This window comes from Macaca nemestrina, chromosome 7 (assembly GCF_043159975.1).
Source record: "Macaca nemestrina isolate mMacNem1 chromosome 7, mMacNem.hap1, whole genome shotgun sequence".
In the NCBI taxonomy this organism is placed as follows: Eukaryota; Metazoa; Chordata; class Mammalia; order Primates; family Cercopithecidae; genus Macaca; species Macaca nemestrina.
In genome coordinates, this window is record NC_092131.1 from 159,184,883 (window position 1) to 159,209,095 (window position 24,213).

At 38.4% G+C, this 24,213-nt stretch overlaps 1 protein-coding gene across 7 annotated transcripts in view; it reads left to right on the forward strand.

The window, feature by feature from the left end:
• Positions 1 to 24,213, forward strand: part of LOC105491561 (tau tubulin kinase 2) — a 176,272-nt gene that overhangs the window by 85,855 nt on the left and 66,204 nt on the right. For all 7 annotated transcript variants that reach the window (XM_024796302.2, XM_071067020.1, XM_071067021.1 and 4 more), the window contains 4 exons: positions 951 to 1,055; positions 11,975 to 12,040; positions 17,297 to 17,389; positions 18,331 to 18,456. In XM_024796302.2, coding sequence (XP_024652070.2) covers positions 951 to 1,055; positions 11,975 to 12,040; positions 17,297 to 17,389; positions 18,331 to 18,456 — 390 coding nt within the window. The remainder of the gene's footprint in view (positions 1 to 950; positions 1,056 to 11,974; positions 12,041 to 17,296; positions 17,390 to 18,330; positions 18,457 to 24,213) is intronic.

Here is a 24,213-nt window from a genome sequence, read left to right on the forward strand (position 1 = left end):
AGTAGAGCAATATTTAAAAAAAACAACAAAAAAAAAAACCCCTAACAATTCTGGTAACAATTTGGCCTTTACCTTCACAAGTCCTCTTACTTACATACTCATCTTTGCGTTTGTGGTCATTTAATATTACACTGATTTTCATTAGGGGAAGAATACAAAGTGTATTTTCCTTAAGTCCGTTTTGAAATGTTTCTATGAATTGTATTTTAATTTTAGACTTAGTGAAGTTCAGTTTTATGATGTTTATAGGAAATTCTTTTTTTTTTTTAATTTTTTTTGTGACAGAGTCTCACTCTGTCGCCCAGGCTAGAGTGCCGTGGCGCAATCTCGGCTCACTGCAACCTCTGCCTCCTGGATTCAAGCAATTCTTCTGCCTCAGCTTCCTGCATAGCTGGAATAACAGGCGCATGCTACCACACGCGGTTAATTTTTTTTTTAAAGTAGAAACGGGATTTCACCACGTTGGTCAGGCTGGTCTCAAACTCCTGACCTCGTGATCCACCTGCCTCGGCCTCCCAAAGTGCTGGGATTACAGGCGTGAGCCACTGCACCTGGCCGTTTAGAGGAAATTCTTTTAAATTTCTGTGGGTTTTTTTTTTTTTTTTTTTTTGGTACGTCTCTGATTTCTCCTATTTTAAAAAGTAGGGGGTTGGGTTGTCGTTTAAACATTCACTTAGACTAGAATTTCAAGAACTTAGAGTTTCAAGTCTAGTTAATATTGTCTTGTGTGTAACCTTAGTCATTTACATCCTTTTTTGCTCAAAGTTTGCCTGATATTAGGCATTAATAGAACCCAGAACTAAATCATATTTTAATACCTACTAAACATCATTGACTAGAATAGTATATTTGGAACATGTGTGTTATATAGAGGTTAAATAGAAGAAGACTTAAAATGTAAGGACTAAGTATTATAAGAATGTATATATTTTCCTTCTTTATTTTTCTAGTCGAACTTCGCTATGGGCCGCTTTCCTAGTACATGTAGGAAATGTTACATGCTTGATTTTGGCTTGGCTCGACAGTTTACCAATTCCTGTGGTGACGTCAGACCAGTAAGATTTTTCATATTAATATCGAATATTTGATAATTACCCTGGTATTTATAGTGTCACACTTTTTAAACAATGCTAATTATTTATCCTAATGGATGTTATCTAACAAGTGGCATATACATTTAATGATTATAGAATGACAATAAATTGTATTATTGAAATTTGTGGCTTCAAAAAATGTACATTAGAGGGAGATTTCGAGTGGTCTTCTAGTAAGAACACATGTTGACCCTTTGAGATGAGGGGTCATTTGTGCAGTATGATACCCTTTCTACATACTATAATTCTATTTCAGTTACTATACTTTTCAACTCCCAAATTTCCACTTAGTTCTCTTCATTGATATTCTCTATTTGATGCAACACTGTCATCGCATTTTCTTTTACTTGTTTAATCAAGCTGTCCTTTATTTCTGAAAACATATCTATAATGGCTACTTTAAAATCTTTTTCTGTTAAATCCAATATCTGGTCACTCTCACAGGCAGTTTCTCTTGCCAGCTTTTTTCCCCCTATGTATAAGTCATACTTTCCTGTTTCTTTGCATGCCTCATGATTTTTTGTTGGAAACTGGGCCTTTTAGGTAATATATTACTGCAACTCTGGGTACTAGTTTCCCCCTTCTAGGACTTGTTATTTTTTGTTTAGTGGCTGACAGGATCATTTTAGTGAAATCTATTCCGTTCTCCCTCCCTCCCCGCAAACCATACACACAGTATTAAGACTGTGTTGCTCTTCAGGGAGGTGCATCTTTGGGTATGACCACAATCAAACTGTGATGATAATGGTACCAGTAAGGCTCACTTCTGCTCGTTCCTTGGCCACATCCAGCTGTTGAACTTCACTAATTGCAGGCCAGTTACTTTATTGTTTATAACAATATCTTGGGGGCGTAAATACCTTGACCAGCTAATCAAACTGTGGCTTCTAAAATGGAATAGTTTCTGAAGTCAATGTTTGATCATTGTTCTGATGTCAGGTCCTTCAGCTATCTTTTCCCCCTAGTTCTCTCCTGTCCAGCTATTCTCTAAGCTGTATCTTCAGTGAATTTCCTCCTAGTTCCCTTTACCACAACCTCTATTTTTGATAGGGCTTTTAGGTTTGTTAAAAAGAAAACATTAGGCAAATTAAATTTAACAGAGTTTAGTTGAGCAAAGAATGATTCATGAATCATGTAGCCCCCCAGAATAAGAATAGGTTCAGAATGACTCTGGGGCTGCCACATGGTCAGATAACATGTATGAACATAAAAAGTAAAATGGGTACCGAAAATGTAAGTGAGGTACAGAAACAGCTGGATTGCTTATAGCTGGGCATTTGCTTTATTTGAATCTGCTTTGAACAGTTGGCTGCTGTGGTTGGCTGAGACTTGGCTGTTTGTTACAAGAGTAGTTTACAGTCTATTTATACTCAAGTTAGGTTACCATCATTACCTCTAGACCAGCCATAAAACATGTACAGAGGCAGTTTTAGGCCAAACTTAATTTAGCAATGAAACTGTAAGGCATTGATGTCACTCTGTCAATATTGTAAACGGACTTATTTGGTCTCAGTATGGGATTCACAAGTCTTATTTGGTCTCAGCTTCTGTCTGTTTTGGGATCTGTCTGCTTCTTTAAAGTTTTGGTTTGATGAAATTAATAATAAAATAAAAATAAAAAAAAGTTAATGTCATACTTTTTTGGATAGTGTTTGAAATAATTTTCTCATATTGTTCTACTAATGTAAAATCAAAAGTTCCCATTGTAGATTTGTTTCATATGTACAATTATTTATTTATTGCTAGGAAACTTGAATTAGTTGTTTGGATTGTCTAAGTATACCATCATGTTATCTGCAGAAATCTGTATTTTGATTTTGTTTATTTTGTCTTGCTATATATTCCAGAAGAGTGTAAAAAACATTAAAAATTAAGACTAACGAAACATTACTGGCCTCCATCTAGGTTAAGAAATGGCGTATTACCATCTTAGAAGCATGCTGGGGGTCCTTTCCTGATCATATCCCTTTTTCTTCCTCAAGCAGCACTGACAAATGGAGCTTACTATGATGATAGCAATGTTCTGTATCTGTACTGTCCTATATGGTAGCTACTAGCTACATGTGGCTATAGAGCACTTGGATTGTAGCCAGAGCAAATGAGGGACTGAATTTAATTTAATTTAATTTAATTTAATTTTATATTTTATTTTATTTTATTTTTATTTTTATTTTTTTGTAATGGAGTCTCGCTGTGTCGCCCATGCCAGAGTGCAGTGGCGCTATCTCAACTCACTGCTACCTCTACCTCCTAGGTTCAAGCGATTCTCTTGCCTCAGCCTCCCGAGTAGCTGGGACTACAGGCGCCTGCCACCACACCCAGCTAATTTCTTTTTGCGTTTTTAGTAGAGACGAGATTTCACCATGTTGGCCAGGCTGGTCTCAAACTCCTGACCTCAAGGGATCCGCCCTCTTCGGCCTCCTAAAGTGCTGGGATTACAGGCATGAGCCACCACACCTGGTCCAGGAACTGAATTTTAAATTCATTTAATTTTAAGTGGTTATCACATTAGCCAGTGCAGCCCTTGACATACTCTCCATTCTATATTTTGTGTTAACTAGTTTTTTGTTTTCTTTCTTCTCTCTTCTGCAGATCTTGAGGGTACTTGTTTTGGAGTTAGGGAGCAGATGCAGATAGCTGCCATGACAGGCCTTCATGTTTAGCTTATGAATTTAACCCAATCGACTTTTAATGTTTTTAATCCAGTCCCTCTCTCTCTTTTCCCTCTCATATTCCTTTCCCTTTGCTTTTTAAATTTATTATTATTATTTAAAGAGACAGGATCTTGCTCTGTTGCACAGGCGGGAGTGCGGTGGTGCAATCAAAACTCATTGTAGCCTCAAACTCCTGGGCTCAGGTGATCTTCTTGTCTCAGCTTCTCAAAGTTCTGAAATTATAGGTGTGAGCCACCACACCTGGCCTCCTCTGCTTTTTTATTATTTTATTATTATTTGCTTTTCCCCCTGATTTGATGTATATTGTTGTCCTTTTTTATTATTATTTTTCATTTCTATTTTGGGTTTGGGGGCACATGTACAAGTTTGTTATGTAGGTAAACTCGTGCCATGGGGGTTTGTTATATAGATTATTTCATCTGGGTACTAAGCCTAGTACCCAATGGTTATTTTTTCTGCTCCTTTCCTTCCTCCCACCCCCCCACCCTGAAGTAGGCCCCAATGTTCGTCGTTCCCCTTTGTGTCTATGAGTTCTCATCATAACAAATACTGTTTTGTTATCACAGTAAATACTCTGTTGGCTGATCAATATGTAATAGTAGTTGGTCTGTTAATTGAAGATTCATTAAGGATGAAGAATCACGACATAGTACTTTAAGCATTTTTTATATTTTTCTTTGTTTTGTCTTTTTGTTTTCAAATAGTTAAGACTCATAAGAAGTTACAAAAATAATACAGTTACCATGTACCTTCACCCAGCTTTCTCCAGTGATAGTACCTTACATAATCATAGTACATTGTCAAAACTGGGAAATTGATGTTCGTATAATATTATTATTATTATTATTATTTTTTTTTTTTGAGACGGAGTCTCGCTCTGTCGCCCAGGCTGGAGTGCAGTGGCGCGATCTCTGCTCACTGCAAGCTCCGCCTCCCGGGTTCACGCCATTCTCCTGCCTCAGCCTCCCGAGTAGCTGGGACTACAGGCGCCCACAACCGCGCCTGGCTAATTTTTTGTATTTTTAGTAGAGACGGGGTTTCACCGTGGTCTCGATCTCCTGACCTTGTGATCCGCCCGCCTCGGCCTCCCAAAGTGCTGGGATTACAGGCGTGAGCCACCGCGCCCGGCCCGTATAATATTATTAACTCAAGTACAGACTTAGATTTTACCAGGTTCAACATGCACGTTTTGGTGGGGGGGGTGGTATATGAAATTTTATCACATGTATAGATTCATATAACCAACTGCTATAATTTGAATGTCCCATCCAAATCTGATGTTTAAATTTGATTCCCAATGCTAGAAGTGAGGCCTAACGGGCAGTGTTTGGGTCGTGGGATGGATCACTCATGAATAGATCACTCCTCTCTCCTGGGAGTGGAGGGTCATGAGTTCTCACTGTTAGTTCTTGTGAGAGCTGGTTGTTAAAAAGAGCCTGGCACCTTCCCCCACCTTCTTGCTTCCTTTCTCACCATGTGACCTCTGCACATGCCTCCTCTGCTTTGCCTTCCACCATGAGTGGAAGCAGCCTGAAGCCCTCACCAGAAGCAGATGCTGGTGCCATGTTTCTTGTACAACCTGCATGCAGAACTGTGAACCAAACAGACCTCTTTTCTTTATAAATTTTCAGCCTCATGTATTCCTTTATAGCAAGGATGTCCTATCTTTTGTCTTCCTGGGCCACAATGGAAGAATTGTCCTGGGCCACACATGAAATATACTAACAATAGGTGATGAGCTAAAAAAAGAAATCCCAATAATGTTTTAGGAAAGTTTATGAATTTGTGTTGGGTTGTGTTCAAAGCCATCCTGGGCCACATGTTGGGCAAGCTTATTTTGTAGCAGCACAAATGGACTAAGACATCAACACCATAATCCAGATACAAAGCTATTCTATCACCACGAAGGAACTTCCTCAAAACATAGATGTATATTTATTTACCAATCTTGTGGTGTAGGACCATCAGTCAGAAGGCATTGCAAAGGGAATGATGGAGTGTATCTGTTATACCAGTGTGTTGTTTTATGAAGTTGGTTTTGACAGCCTCTACTCTTTATCACCTTTAAGATGTATTAGTTACATTAAGTAGGGTTGTGAAGGGCAAAGAAGTCCTAAACTATATATATATCTGCAACACTTTGATTCATAATTTCAGAGGTGAACTTCTGTTTACCTAATGATTTAAATCTGCCTGTTCATTTTGTGTATGTGTCCTGCTTTTAAGGCATTCCCCAGTTTCAGCCCTTCAGCTGGCATCTCACACTGGCCCTTTGTGTCTAAGCTCTTGGAGTGACATGTTTTCTCCTGTTGCTCCCGTCCTAACCATTCACCTGAAACTTCCAGTGCCTAGGATTGTAGTAACTTATGTAAGAACAATTTTTAAAGTCTTTTTTCTCTGTTAGTATTTCAGAATTTCAGCTGAATTTGAGATAGTTTCTTAATTCCATTGGGAGTTCTATTACATAGTTCTTGCATTTTTTTTCCCTGATCCTTTCCCTTTTGTTAGCAATAGGCTAGAGTCATTCTCTTCTTTCTTGGTTTATTCCCCTAGGAGTTCATCCTGTCTCTAACATACATTCTCTCCTTTACATTCACACTGCTTCTGCCCTTGTACTAATTTTGTTGTTTCTTGTTTTAATTGTTAAAATAATTTCCTCACTCATCTCTCTGTCTTCTCCTTTCAGTCTGTTACACTTCCACCAGAGTCAACAGACATGCAGAGCATTTTCTCAGTCGTTACTTTCCAGCTGAAAAATATATATATATTTTTTGAAACGGAGTCTCACTCTGTCGCCCAGGCTGGAGTGCAGCGGCGTGATCTCCACTCACTGCAAGCTCCGCCCCCCGGGTTCACGCCATTCTCCTGCCTCAGCCTCCCATGCAGCTGGGACTACAGGCGCCCGCCACCGCGCCTGGCTAATTTTTTGTATTTTTAGTAGAGACGGAGTTTCACAGTGTGAGCCAGGATGGTCTTGATCTCCTGACCTTGTGATCCACCCGTCTCAGCCTCCCAAAGTGCTGGGATTACAGGCGTGAGCCAACACGTTATAAACCAAATTAAAGAAGACCTTAATTTGACATTTAAGTCCTCCTTTAATCTGACTTCAACCTATTTTCCTGTTTTTTTCCTCTCACGGTCAGCTACAGTCATACCAGATTTGTTTCTCTAACACCAACAGTACTTTCCTCCCTCTTTGCATTGTTAACCATGTTCTTTTGACTCATTTTTTCTGTTGTAATTCCGTCAGCTCTTCAAGGCCCGATTTACTTTTTCTTTTTTGTTTTCATTTGAATATCTAGGTATCAAATAAAATATGCTCATAGATTGTTAAATACTTTCACTTTTTACTTTCTTTTTCTTTCAAAATATTTTTAAATATAAATTTCAAATAGGTAACATATTCATGTCATGCAAAAGTTAAAGAATTAAAAATGGATCAAAATTAAACACTTATGCTCTTTGAAAGACACTGTCGAGCAAATGAAAAGACAAGTCACAGATGGGGAAGAATATTTGCAGAACACACATCTGATAAAGGTTTTATATCCAGGATCTATGAACAACTCATACAACTCAATAAAAAGAAAGCAACACAGTAAAAGTGGGCTAAATATTTGAATAGACATTTTGTCAAAGAAGAGATACAAATGGCAAATAAGCATATTAAGAGATGGCCAATATCATAAGTTATTAGGGAAATGCAAATTAAAACCCTGGCAAGATACCACCGCCTACCAATTAGAATGGTTAAAACAAAAACCAGACAATACTAAGTGCTGACAAGGGAGAGAAATCATTGGTTGTCAGAGACTAGGGGTGGGAGGGATTGACTCAAAGGGGCCTTAAGGAAACTTATTGGAGTGATTGGAGTGATGGAAATATTTGATATCTTAGTTGTGGTGGTGGTTATGTGACTTTATATCAGTCAAAACTCATAGAACTGTGTATACATAAAGTATGAATTTTATTGTAAGTAAATGATACCTCAGTAATTCAAAGTAAAGTAAATTAAACCTGACTTGAAAAGAAATTAAAAAGTAAACAGTGAAATAAATCTCCATTTCACCTCTGCCTATTCCAAATCTACTCATTTCCTATACTGTCTCTGATTCTTCCCCCTGCTCCCTACATTCACCTTTAGGTAGCTGTACTGTTATTAGTTTCTTAATATATTCTTCCAGAATTTCTTTATTCACATACAATAAATACAAATGAACATTCTTATTTTTACCTTTTTGATTAAGCATGATATACATTCTATACCTTTCTTTTTTTCACTTGTCAGTGTATCTAGACGATCTTTCCATGTTGGTATATAGAACTTCCTCATTCTTTCTTTTTCTTTCTTTTAGACAGGGTCTTGCTCTGTCACCCAAGCTGGAGTGGAGTGGCATGATCACAGCTCACTACAGCCATGACTCAGAGGTCCTCCTGCCGCATCCTCCTAAGTAGCTGGGGGATTCTCCCACCTTAGCCTCCCAAGTAGCTGGTAGCAGGGACTATAGGTGCATGCCACCATGCCCAGCTAATTCTTTAATTCTTTTTTTTTTTCTTTTTTTTTTGTCCAGAGACAGGGTCTCACTATGTTGCCCGGGCTGGTCTTGAACTCCTGGACTCAAGTGATCCTCCTGCCTTAGACTCCCCAAAGTTCTGGAATTATAACCATGAACTACCGTGCCTGGCCCCTCTTTTTTTTTTTTTTTTTTTTGCAACTTCAGAATGTATTCCATTATTTGGACATACTATAATTTATTTAATCAGAGTCTCCTATTGGCAGACATTTAGGTTGCCCTCAATCTTTTGCTATCACAAACAATGATGGTAGTGACTGACTACATCCACTATTTTTGCACATACAAGTATATCTGTGAAATAAATTTCCACAAGTGAAATTGTGAGACAAAGTGAATATATGCATTTACAGTTTTGATAAATATTGGCAAAGTGCCATCAATTGAGGAAGTTTCAAGAGATTGTTTCGGCCGGGCGCGGTGGCTCAAGCCCGTAATCCCAGCACTTTGGGAGGCCGAGACGGGCGGATCACAAGGTCAGGAGATCGAGACCATCCTGGCTAACATGGTGAAACCCCGTCTCTACTAAAAATACAAAAAAAAAACTAGCCGGGCGAGGTGGCGGGCGCCTGTAGTCCCAGCTACTCCGGAGGCTGAGGCAGGAGAATGGCGTGAACCCGGGAGGCGGAGCTTGCAGTGAGCTGAGACCCGGCCACTGCACTCCAGCCTGGGCGACAGAGCGAGACTCCGTCTCAAAAAAAAAAAAAATAAAAAAAAAAAATAAAAAAAAAAAAGAGATTGTTTCAAGACCCAGTAAAGTGCTGCCTATTCCTAAGACTTGTCCTTCCTCCCTCCTACTATATGGAACTAATCCTTACCACTCCCAAGTGTTTATATTTCATGGTGCTTCACTAATGGTATTCATTATAATCTGCTTTAAATTGGAATCATTTGCATACGTGACTGTTTTTCCCCAGTTGGGTTTGAGTTGTCTTTACTACATTAAATAAGGTGATTGAATTTCCTTGATCTGACATTATTTCTTTTTCTATTAGAATTAGATGAGATATGCAAACTGTGTTATTTCTTTGACTACTTATCTCGAGATTTCTCTAAACAGCTGATTTCTCTTTATCTCTATTTCAGCCTTCCTATGGCAGAAGTAAGGTCAGAGCCAGGCCAGGGAAACTCTTAAGTAGAAAGAGTCTCCTGGGCTTGTCTTGGCTAGAATCCATCAGGGAGAAGTCCAGATGCCCAATCAGCTGTGGACTAGGCTGTAGAATGTGATAATAAGTCTGGAGGTTTTCATTCTGACAGTTACTGGAATGAAAATAATTGGGCAAAATTATATAACACACACAAAAAATTCTATGTTAACTGAAGGCTCATGTCAGGTAATGAATAAAAGTACAACTTCTGAAACGTTATGAACTGAAAAAGATTCATAGTAGATTTTCATATATTCTCTTAGACATTTTTCTTCTAAAAAGAAAACTCTCCAACCTTAGTTCCATCAACCAAATTGAGCATATTAGGTATTCCTGTTAACCATGATGTCTTAGGAAAATATTGAGATCCACTGACTATGATTGTCAATGAATGGCAGCTAAGAAAATAATGGGGATTTTTTTTAAAGATTGCAGGAACTTTTAATTACTGAGACTTGCCATTAAATAGAGAATATTTTAAAATAGGTGTCTTAAAAACCAAACAAAAGTAAAGGGAAAGAGAGTATTTAATGAAGGAAGAAATAAAATAGCTAACTTGATTAAACATAGATTATAAAATGAGAAAATGGAGGAAGAACACATAGATTGTTTATCCTATGTGGTAACATATGACCAAATTATTCTGGTAAGGATTTTTTTTTTTTTTTTTTTTTTTTTTGAGACAGAGTCTCACTCTGTCGCCCAGAGTGGAGTGCGGTAGCACAATCTCGGCTCACTGCATCCTCCACCTCCCGCGTTCAAGTGATTATCCTGCCTCAGCCTCTTGAGTAGCTGGGATTATAGGCATGCACCACCATGCCCAGCTAATTTTGTATTTTTAGTAGAGATGGGGTTTCACCATGTTGGTCAGGATGGTCTTGATCTCTTGCCCTTGTGATCTGCCCGCTTTAGCCTCCCAAAGTGCTGAGATTACAGATGTGAGCCAGTGCGCCTGGCCAGGATTTTCTACTGTCTTTTCTGACTACAAAAGTAATACATGCTAATTGAGAAAAATTTGAGGTTACTTAAGAAAAAAAAAATTATACTAATGAAAAGTTTGTCTATGATCATTTTCAAGTTTGTCAGTTTTCATATTGAGCTACAGTGCCACCCACAAATCTTCAGGGTACTTACTTGATTCTTGGGGAGCGGTAGAATGGAGACAATGTTGAAAGACCTTAGTTAATGCCTGGTTTTATTATTTACTGATTTGTGTGTCCTTAGACAAGTTACATACCTGTCAGAGTCTATATCTATAATTGTAAAATGAGCAAGACAAAGACCTCACCCACACAGAGTTTATATTCCATGGACTAAAAGAAGACAGCCAGTAAACAAATTAAAATAGATTAACCCTATGTGGTGGCACACTCCAGTAGTTCCAGCTACTTGGGAGGCTGAGGCAGGAGGATCATTTGAGCCCAGGAATTTGAGGCTGCTGTGAACTATGATTATACCACTGCACTACAGCCTGGGCTATAGAATGAGACCTCATCTCTTAAAAAAAATTAAAATCTAAACAAATGGGCAATAAACAGAATAAGAATATAAATAAAATTGATGTGGGGGTAGTAAAGGTGTTAAAAAGAAATAAAGCAGAGTAAAAGAATAGAGTGGCACTACAGATGGGGGGAGTAGTATTTTAGATTAGAATGATTAAGGGAAGTTTCTCTGAGGAGGTGACATGTGAGCAGAAGCCTTAAAATGGAGTAGATTGGAGAGATTCAAGGAGCTGGGATTCCAACTGGAGAGAATCGTGTGCACTGTTTTGAGCTAAAACTAAAATTGGTCATAAAAGAAACCACGGTAAATCCATTGTGAAAGGAGACAAATGCCAGATCGTGAAGTCTTATAGGCTAAGTAAAAAGCCTGGACTTTATTCTAAGTTGAGTTCTCTGAGGACTAGGATCGTATATTTTTCATGTTGGTGTTATTTCTAGTATGTGGCACATACTAAGCACCCAATAACTTGAATTTTTAATACATGAATTGCATACAAAGGTAGGGTACAAGTTACCACTACCTTTGAATTGAGTTTGAATGAAATAGCCAAGGTATGAAGAGCTTGGTATCTCAGGTTACTTAGTGATTCCTCACCATCTAAATATATTTGTTTGTATCCAGAACCTGAATATTAATGTATATACTATGATGCTTATCATGATTATGGGTATATGAAAGCATTTAATATTTTCTAATATACAGAGTTCTATAGATGTCATAAATGCCCCTGTATTTTAAAATGTAGGTAGGAAAAAACAGAACTGAAAATTACAATTTTATCAGTGTTTTTTTTTTAAAGATGTGATTTAGAGATAATCTCTCTAGTTTCTTGTAATTTCATAGTTAAAAGTTAGAAATTAAATAGTGTTTTATTGTGACAATAAAAGACATGTTTCTTGCATTTACTTCATGGGTTCAAGTGTGCTGAGTGTATTGCTGTTTGAAACTCATTTATTATTCTTTGCATGGCTTTGTTGTAGCCTCGAGCTGTGGCAGGCTTTCGAGGGACAGTTCGTTATGCATCAATCAATGCACATCGGAACAGGGTAGGTATCTGAACTGGAGTCATATCTGTATAAGTATGCTAATAGCTTAAATCAGATTGTCTTCTTTTTTATTTTATTATTATTATTATTTTATACTATTTTTTTTTTTTTTGAGACAGAGTCTTGCACTGTCCCCCAGGCTGGAGTCAGTGGTGTGATCTCAGCTCACTGCAACCTCTGCCTCCCAGGTTCAAGTGATTCTCCTGCCTCAGCCTCCTGAGTAGCTGGAATTACAGGTGCCCACCACCACGCCCAGCTAATTTTTTGTATTTTTAGTAAAGGCGGGGTTTCACCATATTGGCCAGGCTAGTCTCAAACTCCTGGCCTCATGATTCACCTGCCTTGGCCTCCCAAAGTGAGATTGACTTCTTAATAAAAACAAAGGTATGGAAAGTGCTTGAGAGTTGAGGATCCCTTTAATAGCTACAAAGTTGCTTGAAATGTTTGTCCTAATTCATTCTTGTGTGGCACTGATGGTAATGGAATTGGTAATACTAATGCAAGGTATAGTGTATCGTGGATAATAGATATGTGCAGCTGCTTGGAAAATAAAATTGAATTTGCCAGAAAAGACAATAGCTAAGTGTATTTATGTCTATGGGGAATCTGTGTCCTTAATTAGATATAAGTATTAACAAATTTAATATAGAAGTTTGGGAGGCCAAGGTGGGCAGATCACAAGGTCAGGAGTTCGAGACCAGCCTGGCCAACATAGTGAAACCCCGTTTCTACTAAAAATACAAAAATTAGCTGGGCATGGTGGTATGCGCCTGTAGTCCCAGCTAATTGGGAGGCTGAGGCAAGAGAATCACTTGAACCCGGGAGGCGAAGGTTGTGGTAAGCCAAGGTCACGCCACTGCAGTCCAGCCTGGGCAACAGAGTAAGACTCCGTCTCAAAAAAGATACATATATGTAGAGAGAGAGAATTTGGAAGAGATTGAACACCTGTGTACTATTTCAAGAAATTATTTGGTAATATAATACTATCAATACCTAATGAAATGTGGAGTCATCATTTTGTCTGTAATACGTATCTAATTTGTGATATCCTTTTCCCTACCAAAACTTTTGTTTTCATGAAGATTTCAAGTACTGACAATTTAAAAATGTTCATTTTAGTAAATTATCCCTTTCCTCTTGGGTTAAATTTTAAAAATATCTCCCTCACCCCCTTCCTTTGGTCCCTTTGTTCTGCGCTGACTTTTTCCCCTTCATCCCAAACTTTATGAGTAGGAAAAGTGGGCTTTTTTATGGATTATCAATCCTTTAACTTTTTTTGCATGGAGTTGAGAAGCTTAACAAGTGATTCCTTGATAAAATAGGGAGAAAAGTGTTTTTTCTTGATTCTTTTCTTTACCTTGTTCCTGTTTTGATAAGCCAAAATTGCTTTAATGAGAACTTGACCAACATATAATAGGAAGAGTATACTGTGATCTTAAATGCTGTGCTCCAGTTAATTTGGTTTCCTATGGTGTGATTATAAATTGAAAATAGTAAAGCCATTTTTCTCAGTGTGTAGCACTCTGCCAAGCATTTAAACTCATTTGGTTTGATTCAATGTTGCTTTATTTTATGATATCTAGTCATTTACTTTGCCTTGAAAAGAATTTCTCTTCTTTTCCTGATAGATTCTTATAAAAGTTTAGAAATACTAGGTTTTCCAATTAATTTTATTAAAGAATTATGTCAACATTGGAATCTGTGAAAGTACATTATTTTTAAGATAAATGTAAGTATTTTCAGAGATTATAATAGCTACATAAGCATTTTCAAAATAGCGAATAGAGAGAGATTATGTACTTTTATTGTTTTAATTTAGACAGCGGCAGTTTCTTCTAAAAGCCTTTCCAGTGTAGTGTCCTTTAACAGTTACTTTGATAACCTGCTTATTTGTTACTCATCTAACCTTGTAGAGGTTATATAGTATATAGCAGTGGTTCTTAACCCTCTTTCCTGCTCCCAGCACACCTGAGGGGTAGAATGCTTTTACTCAGTAATGTAGTTCACAACGATTGTTAATTTGTGAGGTGATGCAGGAGTGCAGCTCTTGGAACTTCCAGAGTTGTTTGTCTAATCTTAAAAGGTTTCCCAGATAATTCTAACATGCTGCTTTTTTCCATACTCTGAATCCCTGATTTGATAATATCTAAAAATAATACACTCCATTTCTCTTTTTCTGGTTCCTTAAACTTTACTTTTTAGAGACAGGGTCTTGTTCTGTTGCCCAGGCTGGAGTGTAGTGGCAGGATCATAGCTTACTATAACCTTGAACTCCTGGGCTCAAGCAGTCTTCCCGCTTCAGCCTTCTCAGTAGGTAGGACCACAGGTGCACACCACTGTACCTGGCTAATTTTTTAATTGTTTGTATTGACAGTCTTGCTATGTAGCCCAAGCTGGTCTCAAACTCCTGGCCTCAAGCAGTCTTCTAGCTTCAGCCCCCCAAAGTGCTGGGATTACATGCATGAGCCACCATGCCTTGCCAAATCTTAAAGTTTTAACATAAATAATTCTTAAATAATACAAGGACTTTTAAAAACACTTGAGCCTGGCCAACATGGTGAAACCCAGTCTCTATTAAAAATATAAAAATTAGCCGGGTGTGGTGGGCAGGCGCCTGTAATCTCAGCTACTCGGGAGGCTGAGGCAGGAGAATTGCTGGAACCTGGGAGGCAGAGGTTGCAGTGAGCCGATAGTGCCCCATTGCACTCCAGCCCGGGCTGACTACAGCGAGACTCTGTCTCAAAAAACGAGCAAAACAAAAAAACACTTGAACTCTGTCATACTGTCTTATTGTTGTTTTACATTTTAATCTTGTTAATATTTATCTCAATACTTCAAAAAAATTACTTTCTTCTGCTTCTTGGGTCACTGTTGAAAACATCTTTGTTACTTTATTTAATTGTTGTTACTTTTTTTTTTTAGGAGATGGAGTCCTGCTCTCTCGCCCTCCCTTGCCCAGGCTGGAATGCAATGGCGTGATCTTGGCTCACTGCAACCTCTGCCTTCTGGGTTCTAGCAATTCTCCTGCCTCAGCCTCCTGAGTAACTGGGATTACAGGCATACGCCACCACACCCAGCTAATTTTTTGTATTTTTTAATAGAGACGGGGTTTCACCATGTTGCCCAGGCTGGTCTTGAACTCCTGAGCTTAGGCAATCCACCAGCTTCGGCCTCCCAAAGTGCTAGGATTACAGGCATGAGGCACCGCGTCCGGCCTTAATTTGTCCTTTTTAAAATTTTATTTTATTTTTTATTTTTTGGGAGAGTCTTGCTCTGTTGCCCAGGCTGGAGTATACTGGTATGATCTCGGCTCACTGCAGCCTCGACCTCCTGGGCTCCAGCAATCCTCCCACCTCAGCCTCTTGCGTAGCTGGGACCACAGGTATGCGCCACCACACCTGGCTAATTTTTGTAGTTTTTGTAGAGACGGAGCTTTGCCATGTTGCCCAGGCTAGTCTGGAACTCCTGAGCTCAAGCAATTCACCTGTCTTGGCCTCCCAAAAAAGTGCTGGGATTACAGGCATGAGCCACCATGCCTAGCCAATTTGTCCTTTTTATTTGAATACTTTTGGTATCATCTGTCTTTGGAGTCCTGCATTCAAATGTGCCTAGGTGTGGATTTTTAAATATTTATCTGTTTGGGATTTGATGTGTTTCCTAACCAAAATGTTCATGTCTTTCCTCGATTCTGGAAGATTCTCATATTCCCTTTTTCCCTTTATACCCTTTTTGCCCAGTCACCAAATTGATGTATTAGACTTTCTTAGGTTTTCTTATGCTGTCCTTTGTACTTCCTTTTAAGTTCACTACTGGATTTTCTAATTCTTTGTGTCTCTGTGCTGCGTTCTAGATAATTTTTTCAGATCTATTTTCCAATTGATTTTTTTCTGCTGTGTTTGATCAGCTTTTAAACCTGTCCTTTGAGTTTTTAATTTCCATAATTATGCTTTTTATTTCTAGATGTTCTTTTTAGTCATTTTTCAAATCTGGTTGGGTTTTGGTTTGTTTTTATTGAATATGATTCTTTTCTGGTGACTGATTCCATTTTTCATTTTAACATTTTAAACATTCTTTGTATCCTATGATTCCATTTCTGAAATCCTTGGATACTTTTTTCTACTTTTTGTAGCTTCTTTTGACATTAGCTTATTAATATACTTTATAAATCTGAATAATGAACATTTGGTGAGGCTTTTTGTATAGCACTTCTATGAGGTCTGAATTTAGGGATGTATTTATCCTGCGAGGACAAATTTGCTTCTGTCATTCCTGCAGGGCATGATCACCCTTGGTTTTTCAGACCACACAGGTATATATTTAACCCCCCAGTCTAAATGAGGGACAGGCCTATGGTAACAAATTCTCAGGGCAATTTTTTAAAAACTCATTTTTTTCTTTTGATAGCAGTTAAATTTTACAGAAAACAATTATTATAGTCTAAGGTACACACCAAATACTACACTACGGATGTAACCCTTTTAGGGCCCTAGCTATATGGTGGGGGTGGCATGTATCTCAGTTACAACTCCCGTCCCATGTAGGAGTTTATGCCTGTCCCCTTCCTGGTGGATACGCTGACGACAGATGCCCCCAGAGCAGCCAAAACTTCAGGAGCAGCTTGCTTCCCTTATTTCCACCTTTAAAAAAAAAAAGCTGGGCTGGGCGCGGTGGCTCAAGCTTGTAATCCCAGCACTTTGGGAGGCCGAGACGGGCGGATCACGAGGTCAGGAGATCGAGACCATCCTGGCTAACACGGTGAAACCCCGTCTCTACTAAAAAATACAAAAAATTAGCCGGGCGCGGTGGTGGGTGCCTGTAGTCCCAGCTACTCGGGAGGCTGAGGCAGGAGAATGGCGTGAACCCGGGAGGCGGAGCTTGCAGTGAGCTGAGATCGGCCACTGCACTATAGCCTGGGCAACAGAGTGAGACTTCGTCTCAAAAAAAAAAAAAAAAGCTTTTAAGAGTTCTCTTTCTTCTAAATGAACACATTAACTAACAGGCTGTTATATTACTTCCAGCATTTCCATGTTTTGGGGTGTCCTTTGTTTCAAAAGGTTTTTCAATTTGTATATTCTGCCATATAGATTGCTGTATTGCTATGTAAATTTATATATATATTTACCATATAATTTCTTGGGAAATCAATTTACATTTTTCACCTAATAAGGTGAAACAAAATGGTTAGGCCTTGACCAATGTAATGTACTCACAAGTAATAGTAATGTAATGTGACTGGATTTTGTTTTGTTTATGAAGGAAATGGGAAGACATGATGACCTTTGGTCCTTATTCTACATGTTAGTGGAGTTTGTGGTTGGTCAGCTGCCATGGAGAAAAATAAAGGACAAGGTAATTTTGGGAATGGAGATGTCAATTTTGGTGGAAGAAATAAAAATTTCTCCTGAATAAACATTTTTGTTGAAAATATACTTATGTATAAGACTTAAAATCGATAAGCACTTTTACTATATCCCAGTATATATATTTTTCTCTCTGAGCTGACATTAGAGATCAAATTAATGTTATGAGATTTTTCTGTGTACATGGAGAATAGACACTAATTGCTTCTGATTAATTTATAGCCTTCCATCTTAGCTTTTAATTTTATTAGTTCTCCCCTTTGTTTTTATAAGTCAAGTAAGCTTTTAGTTTTTGATTGTCACATTATATTGTTTGATTTAGAAAACTGTAAACACATGTGTTGATAAAGAAAAGTAGATCAGATTTAAGATAAATTATTTTGAGGTGGGTGCAATGGCTCACATCTATGATCCTAGCACCTTGGGAGGCTGAGGCAAGAGGATCATTTGAGCCCAAAAATTCGAGACCAGGCTGGATAACATAGCAAGACCCCCATCTTTACAAAAAATTTTTAAAAATTAGCTGGGCATGGTGGCATGTGCCTGTAGTCCCAGCTACTTGGGAAGCTGAGGCAGGAGAATCACTTGAGTCTCAAAGGTCGAGGCTACAGTGAGTTGTGATCATGCCATTACACTTCAGCCTGGGCGACAGAGCAAGACCCTGTCTCAGAAAACTAAAATAATTTCTTTTGGGGACTATCAGTATACTGATGCAGAACTCTGTAGTACTTGTTTGGTTCTGCATAATAGTTTTTTTCCATTTTAAAACATTGTACATTAAGCTGTTAGTAAGAGCTCAGTTCTTGCTTTATACTTAATTACCCACTATCTCATTCCCTAGTATATACCCTTGAGACGGCTACTGAGGGGCTCTTAATGCCTAACTGCCAAGAGAAATTGACTGTAGCTCTTTTTCTCTTTACTTCCCAGGAGCAAGTAGGCTCTATTAAGGAGAGATATGACCACAGGCTCATGCTGAAACATCTCCCTCCAGAATTCAGCATCTTTCTAGACCATATCTCTTCTTTGGATTATTTTACAAAACCAGACTACCAGGTAACCATCTTTGTGAGTTCTGTGGGTTAGTTATTTTCTCTCTTAGTCTCTGCTTTCACTTATTGTAGCTTTGAAGGTGTTACAAATGAGTAGGGGAGGTCCTTAGAATAAGACTGTTTTAATACATCCTGAGAAACATGGTGAAATTAACTTGTGATGGGAGTGTCAGTGTGTGTGTTATGTTTCATCCCTCTGGATGGACTTAACTTCATTAGAGTTTTAGGTTTGTTCATCTTGTAACAAATTTTACTGTTCCTGCATGATTCTTTCGGCATATAGAACTGCTGATAGTTGAAATTATGTAAATTCTATAGCTAATTTTTTGACCAGAAGGAAATGTCCAACTAGGTAATGCATCTGTCAAGGGCTTTAGGGCAGCATATCGTATGTTAATATGCTGTGGGACAGCGGTCAATGAAAATTGGCTCCATTTTGTCTGTGGTCAGAGAATCATTTCCTTAGAGCATCAGTTAATGAGCCTTAGAAGGCTCTACTTGGTCTACTATAAATTGCATCCCTAACCCCAACCAGCGGTATTTCAGAAGATTCTGTTGCTCTCAGGGAGAATTTGCTCAGGGCTTAATACCAAATAATTGCTACCACTGCAAACATAAATGCAGCCACACACAGAGTAATAAGAATTATATAGTATATATATATTATATATATAAACTATATATGTATATTAGTATATCATTCTTACAAAGGACAACACATAGACTGCATGAGAATGGTAGTTCAATTCTAAAGTGTTGTCAGTGTTGTGCAGTCAAAAGACTAAGAAGTATCTATAGCACAGTGAATGTATTTGCATATAGTAATCATTTCTCTGTGAAATTGCTGCTTTTGTATAAGATACAAACAGGATATAAAGCAAAGAGGCAACATACAGCCATGAGTCCTTAGAGACCTTAAATGGGTGAGCTTGTCTTCTCACGCATATGCCAATTTGTGTTGTAAACAATAGGGACTGCCTAACAAATTGAGAAGATACACTGTGTGTGAGTTGTTTTTGTACGTGTTCTTATATTTGCCTTTTGTATGTATTTTCTGAAATGTATAGAGTTCACGTTACTTAAAGCAATGAAATTATACCTGTAAGACTAGATTCAAGAGGAGGTGAAAAATGTTCCAACTTTCCCATCTTGAGTGCTAATAATTTTTTACTGATAAAATTTGCATAGGGGAATTTAGGACAGTAAAAGACTTTGATCACATTCTCTTCTTAGTTAAACCTACGTCTAAAGAAGACTATCATATTTACCAGCTAAAGTTTGAAACTTAGATCTATGATTATTTTAAACTAACAAATTATTGTTCTCAAGTTTTTCAGTTGGACATTCTCCTGAGGGCTTTTCTGTCACTTAATAACAAAGCAAAGTATGGTAATTTTCCATTTTTGGAAGAAAGAGAACAGGCATAACATTACTTTGTTTCACAGATTCTGTAAATAATCCAGCTCTTTCCTGCTCTGATCTTTCATAAGCAGTGAGTGAGAACAGAGGGCAGGTGGACAGTAGAAGGATAATTGAAAAAAGATGTTGATGTAAGTGATGGGTGTGTTCTAATGACTTGTATCAATATGCCATCAGGTTTCAGAACCCTGAGCTTTGCAGCTTCTGCCACTTGTTTTTCTGCTCAGTCTTCATCTTGAGAAAAATAACTACTTTTAATCTGAATGGTCTTGTGAACTAATGCTGTCCCTGTGATTAATTTTGCAGTTTGAGATTCATTCCTGAATTTGATTTTACTTACTGTTCTTTCAAGATTTTATTTTCTTTATTTAAAAACATTTTTTGAGACTGGGTCTCGCTCTGTCAGCAAGGCTAGAGTGCAGTTGGTGCAGTCACGGCTCAGTGCAGCTTCAGCCTCCAAGACTCAAGTGATTCTCCCACTTTAGCCTCCTGAGTAGCTTTATGTACAAGTGTGCACCATGCCTGGCTTTTTTTGTTGTTGTTTTTGTTTTTTTTTTTAAAGCAGAGATGAGGTCTCCTTATGTTGCCCAAGCAGGTCTCGAACTCCTGGCCTCAAGCAATCCTTCTGCCTTCGTCTTCCAAAGTGCTGAGATGATCAGCATGAAGCCACCATACCTGGTCTTTTCTTTCAAAATTTTAGATTTTTCATGGGACAACCAGTAAAGTTAAAAACAACAATAAACCTTCATCAGCAAGCAAAAAGCATATCCATGTTTAGTATGACTGCTTCCCTAGCTACATCAAAGGTCAAATAGCAATAATATGTTTCCAGCTTCGTCTATTCTGAGCTAAGACCAAAGTCAATTTTTTTGTTGTAGTCAAAGTGTTAAATGATGCAGTTTTACAGAGCCACTTTCACTTTGTGTATATTTTATAAATCTTTAAAAATTAGAATATCTTGCCATAGAATGTTATTACTTCAACATGTTGCACATGGCTGACACCTCATCCAATAGCTGCTACCGTTCACTCTGACATCAGGTGTGGACCTAGAGAGAATAGCTATTTTGTTTTCTACCAGGAATCTTTTATGTGTCTCTCACTTTACAATAAAGGCTGAAATTTGCTTTTGAGAAGTTTTATATTATTTTGTGAAATTACATCAAGTTTATCTGTATGTACTTAGTATTTATGTATGATTGTGTTTTCCTAACTAGCTTTTAAATCCTGGAGAAACAACTATGTCTTATTTTTTTAACTCCATATTACACCTGGCACCTAAATTTTCAACAAATGTTAGGTAAATTTAATTGAGTCTTTACCAACAGTCTCCTACACAGAGAATACAAGAAAAATTAACCCTATAAGTGATTAAATACTGTTTTCTGTTTGTTAAAATAAATGTGAAGATATCAGAATTATAAACAAGATTAAAGCAGATATGTTCCTATAAATATTGTTTTTGTTAGATTCTGAATATTATAACAACTATAAGAGACAGAGTGTTTCAACCACAGTGGTTCATGCTTGTAATCTCAGCACCTTTGGGAGATTGAGGCGGGAGTATCACTTGAAGCCAGGAGTTTGAGACCAGCCTGGGCAACACAGTAAGACCCTGTTTCTACAAAAAACAAAACAACAACAACAAATAACAAAAAAATTAGCCAGGTGTGGTGGCATGCACCTGTAGTCCCAGCTACTTGGGAGGCTGAGATGGGAGGGTTGCTTGAGTGAATCAAGGCTGCAGTGAGCCATAATTGTGCCACTGCACTCCAGCCTGAGTGACAGAGTGAGACTCCATCTCAATAACAATAGTAACAATAATAGGATCACATGATCCTGATAAGAACACAAATATCTTTATTAGAGTATTCAAATTATGTTAAGCATCACTTAGCAAGTTGAGAAGACTAATGAAATCCATAAATATTCACACTGTTGGTGAAACTGAAACTAAAATGTGTATCTCAACCAGTTCACCCACTGCTACAGCATTGCTAATATCAGAGGATAGGATAGAGAGGAAATGCAAAGCTAAGCAAGCTTCATTAATCTTCTTAATATACTTTCCGGGTTTAGGAATGGGACTATTTAAATGTAGATTACGTCAAAATGCAGTAGATTTGCCTCTTGCTTTGGGGGACATAGAGCAGTTGTAGGATCCTCTGACTCTGATAACATCTGAATTACATTTTTCTGAGGGCACAGATGCTACTTGTGAGGCAAACAAGAAAAAAGGTTAAGCTGAAAACAAGGGTGAACCTCCTATCAAATAGAGTGGTAAAGGAAGGGCTCTTTCTAAAGCTACCATGTAAGGCCAAGGGGTGCCCAATCTTTTAGCTTCCCTGGGCCACATTGGAAGAAGAATTGTCTTGGGCTACACATAAAATACACTAACACTAATGATAGCTGATGAGCCAAAAAAAAAAAAAAAAAAAATTGCAGAAAAATCTCATAATGTTTTAAGAAAGTTTACAAATTTGTGTTGGGCCACATTCAAAGCCGTCCTATGTTACGGGTTAGAGAAGCTTGATTGTAAGCCAAGCCCCAAAAGATGGGATTGTGTTGGCCATGTGAAGAGCAAAAATAAGAGGCAGAATGTTAGAAGCCGAGGGAAGAACATGCACATGTGTGGGCCCTAATGGGAGAAAGGACTGAAAGGAGACAAGTTGGCCAGACAGTAAATAAGGAGAGAGAACAGGTTGAGGTGAGGTTGGAAAGAGTCGGAAACCAGATTATGCAGGGCCTTGTAGGCTTTTTTAAGGAGTTTGGATTTTTATTCTAAGTACAACACAAAGCCTTGGAAGTGTTACAGACAAGAGCATGGTGATCCGATTTGTGCTTTAAGAGGATTACTTTTGCAGTTATGGGCATCCAAATGAAACAAAGGAGAATCAGAGACTAGTTGGAAAGGTACTGAGATAAGCTGAGCTGTGCCTTGGAAAGAAATAATTTTTTTTTAAATCAGTGTCTTTTTTTTTTGAGACATAGTCTTGCTCTGTTGCCCAGGCTGGAGTGCAATGGTGTGATCTCGGCTCACTGCAACCTCCGCCTCCTGGATTCAAGTGATTCTCTGCCTCAGCCTCCCAAATAGCTGGGACCACAGGCACATGCCACCATGCCCAGCTAATTTTTGTGTAGGGTTTTTACAGAGATAGGGTTTTGCCATGTTGGCCAGGCTGGTCTCAAACTCCTAGCCTCAAGTGATCCACCTGCCTTGGCCTCCCAAAGTGCTGGGATTACAGGTGTGAGCCACCATGCCTGGCCTAAAAATCAGTGTCTTAACACCATAAAGGTTCTTGATCATATAATACACGAGTCAAGTTGTACAACTCTCCTAGGCAACTCTTAAGAGTAACTTGAAAATCCAGGATCTGCCCACATATTGACACTGCTGTCTTTAGTACATGGCCTTTTACTATTATCAGGAAAGCGAATAGTTGGATGATGGCTTAGGGGTTTTACAGGCAGGCCTGGAAGTGATCTACAACACTGGTGTATGCCCAATAGTCAGAACTCAATCACGCTGACCCAACTCTAACTGCAGGGGAGGCTAGGAGATAGAGTATTCCCTTGTGGCCAGGAGGCAAGATGATGATGGCCTTGACTTGAGAGAAGTAGTAGAGATGGAGGGAAATGGGTGACTTCTTGCTTCGGCCCTGTTAGCCTTATCTCCTTTCATTCCCCGTTGTACTTATGTGATCTAGTCATATTAGACCCCTCGATGCAGTCAAATGAGATTACCAGCTCTTCTCCCAGTGTGCCCTGCCTGGAATGTGCCTCTGTTTCATAACACTGCTTGTCTTGTGAAATTGAAAGCCCAGCTCAAATGTCAGTTTCTCCGCAGTCTCCTCTGATCCCTTCCATTCCTTCCGTATTCCATACTGGAGTAATTTCTTCTGTTCAGCTCTTAGAGCAGCAGTACTTTGTTTTGTCTCTTTATTATATGAGCTCCTTAAGAGCCAGGGCCTTGCACATTTATCTCAATTTTCTCAAGAACATAGCACAATGATAGGCGTTTAATAAAAGTGAAAAATTCATTAAATCTGCTTGATTTTTGCTTCTGTTGAATGTAAACCACCCAAAGACAGGACTATGTTTTGTTAATATTTATATTCCTAGCACTCAGGACAGTAGGCGGTCAATGTATGTCTGAAACAAAGAGTGAATATTTGATGTAGCTGTAGAATACAATAGAGTCACACTGTGTTTACATGACTCACTTAAATTCAGCTGTGTGTTCAGGAGGTAGAAAAATCTTAACATCTATGATTCTGCCTGCCCTTTGGCTTAGTCATGCCTTATGGTGAGGGTAATGATTTAGTGCCCTCAAGCATCTGCT